Source organism: Ptychodera flava, chromosome 10 (genome assembly GCF_041260155.1).
Source record: "Ptychodera flava strain L36383 chromosome 10, AS_Pfla_20210202, whole genome shotgun sequence".
Taxonomy (NCBI): Eukaryota; Metazoa; Hemichordata; class Enteropneusta; family Ptychoderidae; genus Ptychodera; species Ptychodera flava.
Genome location: NC_091937.1, coordinates 34,189,474 through 34,204,690, shown reverse-complemented (window position 1 = coordinate 34,204,690; position 15,217 = coordinate 34,189,474). Strand labels below are relative to the sequence as shown.

Below are 15,217 nucleotides of genomic sequence, written 5' to 3'. Positions count from 1 at the left end.
TGACAATTCTAGGCTATTCACAAAACATGATTGGACAGGATTTTATCTTACCCTGAATTCTACAGGCAGCTCTGTTTTGTTAACCAACCAATAAGGCGCATAGAGGAAAATATCCATGGAACTAGCATGTGTTGTGTGAACACTGAGGGACAGGTATTTGTATCTGTCGTCCTCGTGATTGTTGGTATCCATGGTGATCAGTTCATATGGCTTCAGCTGCCTGGAGATTTTGAAGGATCCCTGCCAGTCAGCTGATAGATAGTCATACACCTGTAAAAGATGGAGTACCTCTGTTACTTCCGAGCAAAGATCTGACTGGCTAGAGATCTGTACTCCTATGACACTCAGAAAGTCCAAATCGTTGTTCAAACCAATGGCATTAAAGTTTGTTAGACTCCAGTGAAGACTTACACCACGTGAATTTGGGTCTTCAGTGCAAATTTTCAAAGGCCAGCTTTTATTCACATTCATAACACTATACATTGTTTGCCTACATGGATTGGCAGAATGTGCTGTTTGAGTATTCTGGTACACAGCAGTTGTGCCAACCATGTGTGACAAACATTACACAATATCAACCAAATTTTGAAGACATCTGCTTTTTTGGAACGCGTATTATACGCTATACATTGCCTTACATATGGAACATGTTCATAGAAAACAAATTTGGTTTCCCATCTTGATACAATATTGAAATATACATTGAAAATCCAGGCTAAACTTGGATAATACAGTCCTATTGCTCACAGGAACCTGTTGTTAGTCAAACATGGTAATTTTCCCATAATTCCCTTTTCATAGAGTACTTTAAAGTGGTGTTTATGCAAAATCAAAGAAAATTATCAAAATCTAATGATCAACTACAGATCTAATAACACAAAAGGCCATTAGATCTTATTACCTGTATTTGTAGTTTCTGTGAATCATCGTCCCTAACTGTGAACATTGGAAGGTTTTCACCAGCTCCAAGTGTGGCTGCAGGCATTGTCTGTAAAAGATAAGATGATAAAAAAAACTTTTATCATGTAGAGGGGGCTATTCAAGCTTCTACTGAAAATAGTTTAACATATTTGAATGGTATTAACCCTTGAGTGCTATAATGTTTCCCATCGAAATTTTAGTGCTACATTTTACCAATTTTTATGAATTTTTCTGCAAGATTTTTGGTAATTTTGGACCAAATGGCTATCACATTTCACCGGCTACAGTTTTTATCAAAATTTTGGCAAAAATCAGGGAAAAAATGGTTCAAAAAGGGGACAAATATTGACTTTGGCGCTCAAAGGTTAACCGTTTGAGTGCTAAAGTTAATGTTTGTCACCTTTATGAAATGTAACCCAGATGACTTTTTTTCAGATCCAAACATTTTTTGCAGATTTTTCCCACAATTTTGATGAAAACTGTAGCCTATGAAAAGTCCATGTCCATTTGGTCCAAAATAATCAAAAGAATTACAGAAACATTTTTTATTATGAGATGAATATAGACTGTTTTTCAAATATCATGGAAACAACATATTTTCCCCGTTCTTTTGCAAGATTCTAAAACATTTTTTTCATGCACAATTACAAAGATTGAAAGCTTTGGAGCCAATATTAGGTCCAATTTTACCATTCCAAAGTTTAATTTTCTGAATAGATTCTTTGCTGACACCTTGCATATGGAAATGTTCAATTTGAAAATCTAATATTATACATACAGCCACTGCTCTAACATTGAATTGATGTCAGTTTCAGATTAAGATTCAGAATACTCACCTCCATGGAATAGACAATACTGTATGGAAGATAGTTGTGCAGTATGACCGGTGGGTGTAGGTTTAACACGAAGTTAGGGGTTCCCTCTGGCATCCTCAGTGGAGTCCTTGAAAATGTCACTTCCTCACAAATCACCTGTGTAAGACATAAGAAGCATCAATCACATACCATGGAAACATTAATGAGATATTACAACACTCAAGGCAAAAGAGCACATACTCAACATTATGTCGTGTGATGGCACTTTTCTGATTTAAGTTACTTTCAAAACATTCTCACCACTCATATATTTACTGCATTTGTAGTATCAGCAAGTTGTCTTGAACTTTAGAAATAAAACGTTGGCGTTCATGGCAAGTATTTTCCTACAGTAAATAAAACTGCTTTGAAAAGCGACTCTTGAAGTTACATCTAAATGACATGACAAAGTTCTAACATACTGTATAAGTTGTGAACATCAGTAACTACTGTTCTTTCTTTATGAGATATTATTTACTTTCTTTGCGAGTTCATGGGACAATAAAACTGACCTTGATATTGAAATTTGGCTCCTTTGCTTGTTTGGCTTTACATGAGAACACTCTCTGCCTGGAATCAGACGCTGACAGTTCCGGCCATTTCATGGCCGACTCACATACAAAATATCTGTCCGTGAGTAAAAAAACCCCAAAGAAGTTAAAATATATAAGGTTGTAATTGATACTTGCATAAATGACATCATCTCACACTTAGAAGTTTGTTGTTTTGCTAAATTTCTACAGATCTGATCCTCAAAGTTGCTGATATTGAACCCTTTTGTAAGATTTCCACCAAAATTTGAGTTCAACATTTTACCAATATTTATAAATTTTTCATGTAATATTTTTGATAATTTTGGACCGAATGGACATCACATTTTATTGGCTTCAGTTTTTCATTAAAATTTTGGCAAAATCTGAAAAAATTGACAAGGATATATTTTATGAAGATGACAAAAATTGACTTTGATGCTTAAACAAATAGACAGTATATATGTATTGAGCTGAACACTGATTCCCTTATACGTCTTCAATATTTTACTGATATAAGACCAAATTACATCAGAGTAGAATTTCAAAAATAACTGGTTTAAATGGTTTTACCCCACCTAGGCCAAAACACAACAGTCTACCTTCACCTAACAAAGTTCAAAACAGAACTGGTTCAAACCGGTTCAAGCCACTCTGGTCCTAAGCTGAACCGGTTCAAACTGGTTTTCTCACCCTAGTCCAAGTGGAGACAGGTAATCCAAAGTGGTAAGCAATGTACAGAGGTTTCTCAAACTCAAAGACAGCTTTGGGTCTAGCTGAACCAAGTAGAACTGGCTCAAACTGGTTCAAGCCACTCTGGTCTAAAAATAAACTGGTTCAAACTGGTTCACTCACCCTAGTCCCACTGGGCACAGATAAATCCCACAGTGGTAGGCAACGTACAATGGTATCTCAAAGACAGCTTTGGGTCTAGCTGAACCAAGCAGTGTCCACTCCTCATCTTCTTCACCGGGAATGGCTGCTCCGTCAAGAATCTGCAAGTCTAATTTCTTGTAGTACAACTCAACTGGAATTGGCAGGTGATTGTAGATCTATGGATGACAACAACAACAACAACAATCTTTGTGAAAAAATTACCAGGAAAAATGAATGGAAAGTCACTGTGTAGTTGAGGTAAGGTAGGTGCTAAAGAGCTTATAACTGCAAAAATTTTATTTGAACTGTAGGTTGGAAAGAATAACAAGTTTACTGAGTCTGACTGTAGACAGACAGTAGAGCTCTCTTGAGTTTCTCCCTAACCACTGTGAAAACTGTACCTTAATTCTAAAATTCCACACTGAATTACTTACCTGTAATGGCGCCCTCACTTTCACAGTTTTTCTACCATGGCTGACGTCAACTTGGTGTACAATTGAATAGGTTCTTCCATTCTGTGTTGAAAAGGCAAACGGAAAAAATGAGGACAAATTTACAAACATTTCTCACTAAAAGATTTACTCTCTGAAACTGAACAAGAAATAAAGACAGTGAAGGACTACAGACAGCGCATATCTCATTATTTGGATATGATGCACATGCAACATCTGTCAGCTGTTTAGTCGAGAAATTTGACTCATATAAAAAATTTTTTTATCTGTCTGTACAGAAATAAAAATAAGCCTTCTTTTTAGCTTATGTGTATATGTAAAGTACGGTTTGAAATCTGTAAAGAAAGATTATAATGGCAAGATTTCATGGCATACCTTTTGAGGTGACAGAGGATATAGAATTTTACCGGATCGTTTGTTGGAGGCATACTTTATTGGATCAAAACCTTCAAGCTGAAAAAAAAGACGAAAGTATTCAGAGTTATGACATCTGAACATATGAATATGGAATAAAAATCCCTGTAAATCATTGTATGTCAACGGTGTGTTTATATTTAAGATGTGCAGTGTTTGATGAGAACAATTGTATTGTCTTGTACAAGTGAAAATTTGACATGTTCCATCTATATCTATCTCCCACAAACTTTTGGCAAAGACAATTGTTTGCAGAGTGACATGAAAAGGGCTGTTCACAAATGATGACATTGTTCTCTATTATATCTGTAAAAATACACATTTGTCTGAATGTTAGATCATGCTTTTGAAAATTACGCATGCAAGAATGATGAAAATACAACTTAGTAGGCTACTCCTGGTGTAGCAGTGAATACTAAAAATATATTCACAGCTCAAACTACAAGCAGCAAAAAAGCTAATGTCACACATATTTAGCTGTGTTTCATAACAAACCTGAAACTACGAACAGCACTATTACTAAACGAGTAACTTTTGAAAAATTTATTATGTAACATTTTACAATTTGAAAACTGGTTCGGCAAGTGTTTTGACTAGAAATTGGAAAGTAAATGATAAAGTGTTACCATTCAGCTACAGTTATACTAATGAAGGACCCTTGGCACTTACTTCTATTCCCATGTAGTTTTTACTGGCAAGGCGGTCTGAGATGTTTTCAACCACTGTGTCGTGTACATCATAGACAAAGGCTTCTGTTGATGTATTTGTGTTGCCCACACCAGACAGTGAATGCGACAAGAAGCTGAATGTGTCCTCACTGCGGAGGAAAATGAACAATGCTGTAAATAACTGGAGGGCAGGAGTTCTGAATGCTGGGCCCATGTTAAGCGGTGGTATAATTTAACATAACCTAAGGAGTATGATTGTGTTATTAACCATTAAAGGCACCCTCAGACAAGCACTGATTTCCTCCATAAGAAGGATGTGGCCCACAGTTCTTCAGGTATGTCAACCAAAGTGAAAAATACTTATTCATGCATGGTGATTAGATTTTCAGTCCAGTTATTGCACATTTTCTGACAAACGAAGATTTTGAAAATTGTGCCATAATAGAAAGTGCTGTTCTCATATTATCTCGATTTTGTAACAACATATGCATGTTACACACCAGTAATTTCACTTTTATGGATATGTCTTCTTGATGAAAAGCTAACTTGTTTTCTTCTTTCATTGGCAAAAGTCACTCATTTGAGAATAACATGTTTTGCACTACTGCTGTAAAAGAAAACCCTACTTCCTCTAGCTCTGATGGAAGCATTTTGAATTGTACTTTTGAAACTTTGCCAAATTTTACCCTAAAGGAAAGAAAAATTACCTTTCCCAGTCCATTGAGTCTACCTCAGAGGCTGGTGCCGGCTCCTCAGTGACGACAGATTCCATTGGAGCGTTGTTCGCCCAACTGTCATGTCTGTCCAGTGTACCTCTTTCCTCGCTTTCCGGTTTCACATCTCTCATTCCAACAGATGCATTGTCCACCACCGGTATGCCCTGCGTTCAATCAGATTCAAATGGTGCGAAATGTAATTTACTCTAAAAATGACTACTTTTTTTGTTCTCTTACATTTCCCCCTTGTACATTACAAAATAAACGAAATATAATACAGTATAAACACATGCTTAAATGTACATGGACAGTACACACTAGGACAGACAAAATGCCAATCATTGTTTTATATTCCTTGAAAACTGTTACAGTTTTATTCAATTATTTAAACAATGATGTAAGCCATTTGCACTGACCAACTACCAAAAAGCGGACTACAGGTATAAAGAAAACTTTCTTAGAACATATTTTCTTGGCTCACAGTCTTAAGTTCCACCAATCGTTCCCAAAGTAGGTCCACATTGTCTTTCTACAGTGATTGTTGCCAGATTTTCTTATATTTTACCTGTAGAACAGGGTGAACCAGGAACTTTGCCTTCAAGCCAGTACTGTTCACCATTTTATATGCTGGCTTGTGTTCGGCGTGCCTCAGTGTCAATTGTGGTGGTTTAGTGAAGGCATCAGCCAAATCCTTGATGACCCCCATGGCTGTCGGGGTCAAGGTCACCTGCATGGTATCAAATGAGCTGATAACGAGGAAGGTCGCTGTACTGCCAATGTCTTCACATGGAGGGGCATCAACCTCATCTAAAGAAAAGAACACAAATTCATTTAGGTGATGATGTCATACAGAAAGGACAATCTCTTGGAGGAGGGCGCTCTTTAAACATCAGGATGGCAAATGAGCGATACATTTTCCAGTCTTAATCTCCACAACTTGATATTAATTTCATTCATATGGGATATACAATCTTGACAAATATGGTTGTTTGAACATGATTTTTGATCGAACACAAATACTGGTACACATGTATCCAGTTTATAAGGCGACCATAAATGTGACTTCTTCATAAAAGGGACAAAGTTGCTCTTTTTTAAGCACGCAGTTATATACTCAGAAACCTGTTTTTGTCAAAAGTGTTCACTGAAACTGGCTTTTTCTCTTTGGTTGTTGGAGTTCTAGTCTCATTTTGCTTGATGTATATATATGTACACTGTGTAACTCAACTAATGATATAACTTCAGACATATGTCAAGTATAATACCAGAAATTATTTGTTAGTTGTATTGAATAAAATCATGTTCAAAAATGGAGATGTTGTTCCTCCAATTTCAAAAATTAATGAAATACATGTACATTATATCAGTTTTGACACATCAAGAATTATAAAAATTTCCACTGGTCAAGTTTTCTACAACTTCATATAAATTCTTTAAACAACAAACTACAATCAAATCATATTTCAGAGTCCAATGTCTGTCTCTTGTGATGGCAAATATGAAGTTGTTTGTATCAGGTAATAAATTTTTTCTCTTTTTCTGTTTGAAAATTTATACTGTGATCTGTTAGTAGTACACACTTCACATACTTTCCTTTGTATTCTGCCTTTGTAATTGTACAAATATTTTTTTGACCCCTACAATGACCCCTACAGGACTTAACATCCTGAACTTTTGGTGATTGTTGTTACTCAAACTTCAACATTTTTGCCCTGGACATGGATGACAGCAGCAATTAAGTACAGAAGTCAGCGAATATGGTTGGCTATTTCACTATCTTCAATCAAAGTGGAGGATTCACACCAGGAATGCACTGGCATGTAAGGTCATTGTTGGGGTCAAAAGACGGCCAATGGATTGTAGCGATGTGAGAACATCTTTGAATGCCATTTACTGGCCAGGTATGAAGTATATCCATGACGTTACGGGGGAAGATAGTGATCTGTTATTGCTATTTTACTTTCATATCTCTTTTGGTTATTTTCATAGCTTTTCACCGTTGTTGAGATGATGTTGAACTGATGATTACACTGAAATCAGTGTATTACTCTTTGAGGTACAGAAATAAACAATTGCACGAAGTTCCTAATACAGGTCTTTTATTTCATGAATCAATGGATTGGATTTGTACAGTACGAGAATAAATTAAATTTGTCTTTGTTTGTCTGTTATAAAATGGAGACCATGTCTTCTGTATCTTTTAACAGAACATATACGTAATACAGCAGCAACATAATAACATACAACATTTCATGGTGACAACATTAGTACTTATCCTGGTAACCAAATACATGCCATTGGGTAGGCTACAAATGAGTTGAATGCCTCAAAGTACGAGATACATCCCTGTTTCAGTCTGTAGGAGTGTATTACAGACAAACCAGAAAATTATGGTATTGCAACCTTAGCAGCAATGTAACACCCTCGGAGGACATATTCTTGGTGCATGAGGGTGATGAACACAGCTTGAGGTGAACATGGAAGTGGACAGCGAAGAACAATTTGGGTGCTGCACACCCTATAATGCTGGGTTAAGGAATCTTATACCCTTGTTAGGATGTGACACCCCCATGATGCTAGGTCAAGGATCTCATACCCTTGTTCAGGTGTGACACCCCCGTGATACAAGGTCAAGGAATCTCATACACTTCCTCAGGTGTGACACCCCCGTGATGCTGGGTCGGGGAATCCAATACCCATGCACGTGTGATGATTCCTGAAGATAGAGTGTGCGACAAACATAGATACACCAAGGTATGAACAGATATAAACACTCCATGAATGTGAGTTAACTTATTATAAGTGCGCTGTGTACAGGCAAATACTGCTACAAACACAAGATACACGGAAATACCTTTTTCATAAATTGCATCAGCCTACGTTTAAAATTTAAAGCAAGTCAAATACACAGAGACGTAGATCATGATCAGATCTTGTCACATTGAAAATTTTGGCAAACATCCCACTTGGCACAGTACATTTAGACAGATGCATGTGTGGGGTAAAGTACCATTACAGCTGTAACAGATGCCAAGAAAAAAATACGCAAGGCACACAGTTTATAGTGGCCAGGGTTGATATCACAATTGTGAAACTTAAGCGTCCTGACACTGTTTCTGTTTTTAGGATGAAAGTCCTCAAAGTTTTTCTCACCAACTGAAACACTACATTCACAGACTAAGAATAGATACATGAAGCACATCACGAACACACATATACATAGACACATAGATATATCATACAACAGAAAGCACACACACACACACACACACACACACACACACACACAAACACTATGATATACACACAGTACATGTAGATATTGTGTACATGTACATCAGACACACCCTCTGAGATTGACGATTTAGCGCACACAATTCTAATTGACAAATTCACAGAAAAAACAGAAATATAGACATACTGGTACATACAGACATTAACACAAATTCAAGTACAGGTATAGAAGAGAGAGACACACAAATACTGTACACCATATGTGATATCTTGGGTTTATGACACTGGCATAACTTATTCCAGGTGGTGATCTACATGGAATGGCCCGATATCACCAGGGTTGGCCGACATCACACTATTAGAAAGCAATCACCAGTGTGTCCCCAAAGGCCGCCATAAGAAATTTTATGTGTACCAAGCTATTAGCTTCACCTCAGCTGGGATTTTCTAACACTACTGTACAGCTGTAGTCATGAGGCACCAGATGATTGCTAGCATCAAAACCATGGGTAAAAAAGATAGCAGTGGTGCAGTTTTGCCATGATGACAATCTATTTCTTGCTGAATGAATTGGTAAATTCATCAAAAGATTCCCTCTACATACTGCATATTACTGGCTTCAACAGCGCTGATCACGATTTCAGGCTTGTCACTAATTATATCTGCAAGCGCGGAACATCGGACAAAATTTGGACAAATTTTATGTTTGCATGTGTGGCTGCTGTTGCAGCTTGCAGTCTGAGCCATAAATTGGCATGATTTTTTTGTATCCATTGTAACACTAGCGGGTTTTACTTTCGTCGTCCTTGCAGAAAATGTTGACAAATATTTATTTTTGCACATTAATGAAAGAAAAATGACATCATTTGCGATCAGTGCTATTTGTTTAGTGGATACGACACAGGCCAACCTCTAAAAATGTTCACAAAATTGTTGACTTGAGTATTTGCAATTGTCCTCAACCAAGGATGGTAAACAGTATTGAAGAAATATATATAGGTGGTTGATAATGTGAAATTTTTTTAGTCTTCGGTTGATATAATTTTGACGGGATATTATCACATTTTCAACACCAAATTCCGCAACTCTCCAAACTCGGAATTGTTTTTCTGACTTTGATTTGGTAGTACGTTGGTTGGAATGTGATGTGAGTATGTGCAATGACATGCAAGAGTTCAAACCAAGGGTCAACGGAATTATTTCAACATAGTTCGCAGCCATTACATTTTCATAGCTTCATAAATTCGACATCCTAAGAACCCTATAATAATATTGTGACACTTTGTATGATATTTTGCTAAACTATATCAGGCACGGAAAGAAGTGACAATTTATCCTCAATCAATCTCGCTGGAGAACAAAAATTGCTTTTCAACATTTGAACTGATTAATTTAAAGAAAACATTTTTATAGAAAATGTATGCAAATGATTTGCAAACTATTATAAACCCCTTTGTTTTAGCCAGAACTGTTTTACAGAAACATTTAAACTCACTTTGAACAATAAAATATCAAAGTATTGTCTAAGAACTTTGACCATCACTTTAAAATGGAAATTATAGCAAAAATGTAATATCAACAAAATGAAGATTTATATCAGAGAAACATGTAGGCTGTTCAGGTAAAGTTATTGATGAAGACTTTAACTCTTCAGTGTTCTTAGTGAGATCACAGTTTTGGAGCTTGCCTTTGAAAAGTATGGCGACAGAGTAGAGTGGCATATTTTTCCCGGCAAATTAAGATACCATTTGCTTTACTTGCCAGTCACAAGGCCAAGTTCAGAGGCAGAACCTTCTATACGAAAAGTTTTAAGACTGTAATCTTCTCACGGCCTTCAAAAATTATTCCAAATATATTATACTGCTTTAATAAGCAGTTAAAATATTTTTCTCTCCAAGTTTTATCTAAACCAAATCTGTACAGCTTCTAAGTTATAAAATAGAGTCATTCACTTGTTTCACATTGGATCTTATCCAATGTACCTGTACTGAAGATGTGTAAGCAAAACTTCAGATATGTTTTCAAGTCGGTTGCGAACTATGTGAAATGATAAAAAGAAATTCACCATTAGAACACAGCCATGGGTAGAGTTTTTGTGGGCTATTTCATGCATTGTCCAACCGTGCCTATGCTCATTTGCCAATACAGACATGCATTTCTAGGTTTAGCATTCTGCACCCATGCGTAGCATGCAAAACAAAATATACTCATTCGATAACTTTTCACTTACTATTTTCTGAAATCTACGAACAGAACGACAACGTCACATTACGACTCATTTCCAGTTTCTCGTCGGCAAAAATAAAAACAAAGTTACCTTCACCATCCCCTTCCCAATCACCATCACCACTTGTTGCTACAGCAGCAGTTGCCGGGACAACTGTGAGCTCTTCATCATCAACGTCAGATTCGTCGTCACTCGAGAACATACTACCAAAGAAGTCGGCAATTTTGTCAAAGACTCCTTCGTTGTCACTGTCGTCGTCAGATTTGATCAGCTGTTCGTCTGGTTTCTCTCCATCGGAGGGAGAACCAACTTCTGCATACACACAAATAAAGAGGTGAGACCTCCATATCTCAAAACGTTATCCCTATAACTTTCAATGTCCATGGACATAACAAATCCACAGCATGACTTCTGCTTTATTCCAAGATACAGTATCAACATAATCCTCTATTAAAGTATCACTGTAATATTTTTCTAAATATATAGAATGTAAGATTTAAAGTACTATAGATTCACATTCATAAGTACTAGGTGTGTTTGTACTAGGTATGTTGTTTTATAATATGTAACAAGTAATTGAGTGCTCAATGAAGGAGAGACAGTTCTTATTTGCCCCATCTTGGACACTAACAACAGATGACAGGCAACAGAGAGTGTCAACTCTCTTTACTAGTAAAACACCACATTTGTATTTTCAACTCTTTCATGATTCCCATTAAGAATGTGGACACAGGCAGACAGTACACATTTTGGTATGTTATTTCTTATGACAGAAGTCCACATTATACATGTCATCCCTTTATGATATATTGTACAGATAGAATGTTGAGCACTTTTCAATGAATTCACGTCAAATTCATCGGTTACTACTGACATGTCATCTCCTTGGGCATTTTGAAACACACAACACTGCTTGAGGGTGTTGAATTCTGCCATTCCGTGGAGACCATCTTCAACTGTCAGGGTGTCAGGGGTCAAGGGTCATCCCAAAAAACTTACCACTACTATCAAAATAACTACTACTATAGTGCCCGTCCCCATCACCTTCTGTTTCCTCATCCGTGTCTGTGTCTGTCTCACTGTCTGACGGCTCATAGACATTTGGCAGCGGTATGGGTTGTAGGAGTCCATCCACTGTCTCCATCCCCAGGGGTGGGGCACACGAGGCACAGCTTATGGATCGACTCTGGGCTTTCAGCATCTATTGGATGGAAACAATTCATTAGAATTCACAAAATTTCACAATATGGATGACATACGGCATTTGTATCTATATAGTATATGTGTATATCTATATAGTATATACAGTATACAATAAACATGTATGTATATCCAATACGATATATCTATACAGTATATGTGTGTGTCTATATTGTATATACAGTATACTTTATAATATATGTACGGTATATCTGTACAGTGTATACAATATATCTGTACAGTATATGTGTGTATCTATATAGATACTGCATACAGTATATTTATGCAGTATATATGTATGTATATGCAGATACATAATTTATGCACCATCGAGATAAAATGCTTTACAGTGTCAAAAGGTACCAATACATTCTAGATTATTTTTTACTGTACGTATTATTGATTTGGTCATTTCTTACCTTGACTGTAATCTCCCATGGTCTGTAGATGTTCTCACTCTCCATGACTGGTTCAATCAACGGCTCCCAGATGTCCAACTTTTCATTGTAGTACGACATCTCAAGATGCAGCTCTGTTTCTAAATTCATCTGACCAAAAAGAAAAGTTGTCCACATTGATACGGAAATACCACATTTTGCACTGTTCCTTTCACTGTCAAGAATGACATCTTCAGGAACACAATAACATTCAACTGGGATAGGTCCCAAATTACTGACTTTCGTCCTTGCAAAGTATCTCCCTTTATCAAATACAGTTTTCAAGTCAGAAAAGTGAAAAGGAAGACACAATGCATTCATGATGAATTGGTTCTTTTCAAGAACAAGAAATTGTCTTAAAGGTATACAGTCACCTGAAATCTAAATATGCCCATATACGGTCAAAGGGGCGTTTCTTGGTGTTCAAGATGTCCATGTGAGGGCGCTGTTTTAAAAAAACGGCCACCCGGTTAAAATCTGTGATTGGTTAGATTTTCTCTTTCCATGGTAACTGAGGCAAAATTGGAACAGATGACAGTATACCTTTAAGCCATCTACTTACTCTGGTTGACACATCTTTAATTCTTGCATCTACCAGTGTTTCCATCTGTACCATGGGAAGGAGATCCTTCCCTGTTTCCAGCACCACCAAAGCTTTCACTTTCGGAATGGTCAGAGTCAGAATATCCTGCTTCTCCGGTACTTCAATTCCTAGATCTACATCATCTTCGTCATCTTGAACTTAAGAACCAAATTGGAATGTGTGATATAGGTTTTGGAGAATGAAACAGTTGTAAAAATGTTACATTTTTTCCCTGCCTACATGGTTTTGATCTCTAAGTAATAGTACAATCTGGTTGAGTGGGAAAATACCTTCATGAAAGTAAAAAGAAAAGCATGATAAAATCATGAAAAGGCAAGACCGAAGAAGAACGGGCCCACACTGGACAGTTTAACAAATTTACATAAACCTAGGGGGTTCAGTTACTTCAAAAACAGCTGCGGGAGGCCCTCTAACAAAACCTCATTTTTCTATAATGAACATAGGGTCTAGTATTCATCAGGTGTGTCCACTCAAACGGCCAGAAAAGTCATTGGAACTATCCTACAGCTTACTCACTGTACACTGACTTGCTTTTGTGACAAGTCCAGTACAAAGGCACATGTGTTTGAGATTTTATCTCGAATTATTCTATACTATGCACCTACCCATCAAACTTTTCACGTAGTCATCCTTGCTGATGGATTTAGGGACCCATAGATTTTCCGGGACTTCAATTTCATCAGGCAATGGGGTCTCCGGAGGTGTCTGCGTAAGATAAGAGTTGAGATCATTGGAAATAGTGCTACTGGCACGTAGCTCCTATATACTGTGTACAGAAATACTGAAGAAGGATCACAATTGTATGTTTGTTGTTGAATTCAGCACCACGTGTGGCGCCGGCTGCTGCTAACATAACATTCAGATAAATTTATTATTTTGTTTTACACTGTCTTTAATAACGCAGCTTGTGGTCTACGGCGTTGATCTGTAATTTTTTGTGATTTTAAAAAATCATAAGCAGTGGCAAAGTACCATATTGTCATTCTTGTACTTGTGATTTCTGAAAGTGAAGTAAAATTAGAAAAATACTTCTTTTTGTCCGCAAATGATAGCCTTGTCACTTCATTCGAAATCCGTGCTATAATATTCTGACTTTGGTATTTGCATGGGGATGACAGCTCACCTGGTTTAATGCACTGAAATCATCAATGACACCTTTGATAATGTGTACAGTGGTTGGTGATATGTTGAGGTCCACCTGGGTGAAGTTGATAGCTGTCACATTGCCTGTAGTTGGCGAGGAATTCCTGCTGAATGTAATGTTGCACTCACTCAAAACCTAAAAGAAATGCAACATTACACGTCAAAATTTTGAGCCACAGACACCTTTTGAACTGGCAGTACAATAGACTTTTTCCGTATTCAACTGGCATTGATATTGACATTGTTGAGACTTCCAGTTGAATGAGGAAAGGGTCCATTCCAGGAAACTAAACTGTCACTGAATTTTAAATTACTACAGGGTTGTTCCACGCACGCACAAAAATTATATCATTTCAAATGTCTGTTGTAAAATGTGCCTTATCCTGCATAATATAAACCTGATGCATGTTTTCCTTGTATAAGTGTCCAAACCCTAACCCCATTGGTATCACAGGAGTTACAGCTATAGTCATTGGTTGCTCAATATGAAAGAACCAATCACATTGCTGATATCATGATGCGTAAGATATACCATCAGACTGCTCTATTACAACTTACCCCATTGGTTGTTTCACGTGGCTGGCTATGCACACATGACACTATCTGTAACTTCTTAACATTAGCAGCAATGTCATCCTGTCCACCACGACTGTTGTAGTCCATCACAACTTCAGTCTAAATAAGGAGTACAAAGCAGAATGCAAAACAAAGAATTGTAAATAAATATAAAAAATTATACACAGGACTGACATTCTACCTTTCATCATGAAATTGTCTCTTTGTAATTGTTTTGATCACTCATATATTCCATTTTACTCAGTGACTCAATTACTTTCACTTCTATTAAGCATTTGTCATCGTTTCTGCTCTACATCTAAGTCTATTTCACTCACTGCCATTCCACATTATTCTATCATATGTGATTAAGTTCTGTACCATAT

General features: G+C 36.9%; 1 protein-coding gene across 8 annotated transcripts in view; it reads right to left on the bottom strand.

The window, feature by feature from the left end:
* The window catches only part of LOC139142593 (intermembrane lipid transfer protein VPS13A-like), a 125,675-nt gene that overhangs the window by 28,569 nt on the left and 81,889 nt on the right, over positions 1-15,217 (bottom strand). For 6 of the 8 annotated variants that reach the window (XM_070712577.1, XM_070712581.1, XM_070712583.1 and 3 more), the window contains 17 exons: positions 14,835-14,951; positions 14,257-14,412; positions 13,739-13,838; positions 13,092-13,270; positions 12,512-12,640; positions 11,892-12,093; positions 10,983-11,204; positions 5,997-6,238; positions 5,423-5,595; positions 4,717-4,864; positions 4,009-4,086; positions 3,616-3,696; positions 3,161-3,357; positions 2,288-2,402; positions 1,758-1,892; positions 902-988; positions 52-270 (listed from right to left, as the gene is read on the bottom strand). In XM_070712577.1, the coding sequence (XP_070568678.1) occupies positions 52-270; positions 902-988; positions 1,758-1,892; positions 2,288-2,402; positions 3,161-3,357; positions 3,616-3,696; positions 4,009-4,086; positions 4,717-4,864; positions 5,423-5,595; positions 5,997-6,238; positions 10,983-11,204; positions 11,892-12,093; positions 12,512-12,640; positions 13,092-13,270; positions 13,739-13,838; positions 14,257-14,412; positions 14,835-14,951 (2,580 nt within the window). The remainder of the gene's footprint in view (positions 1-51; positions 271-901; positions 989-1,757; positions 1,893-2,287; positions 2,403-3,160; positions 3,358-3,615; positions 3,697-4,008; positions 4,087-4,716; positions 4,865-5,422; positions 5,596-5,996; positions 6,239-10,982; positions 11,205-11,891; positions 12,094-12,511; positions 12,641-13,091; positions 13,271-13,738; positions 13,839-14,256; positions 14,413-14,834; positions 14,952-15,217) is intronic. The other 2 variants (XM_070712584.1, XM_070712585.1) reach the window with 2 other exon arrangements.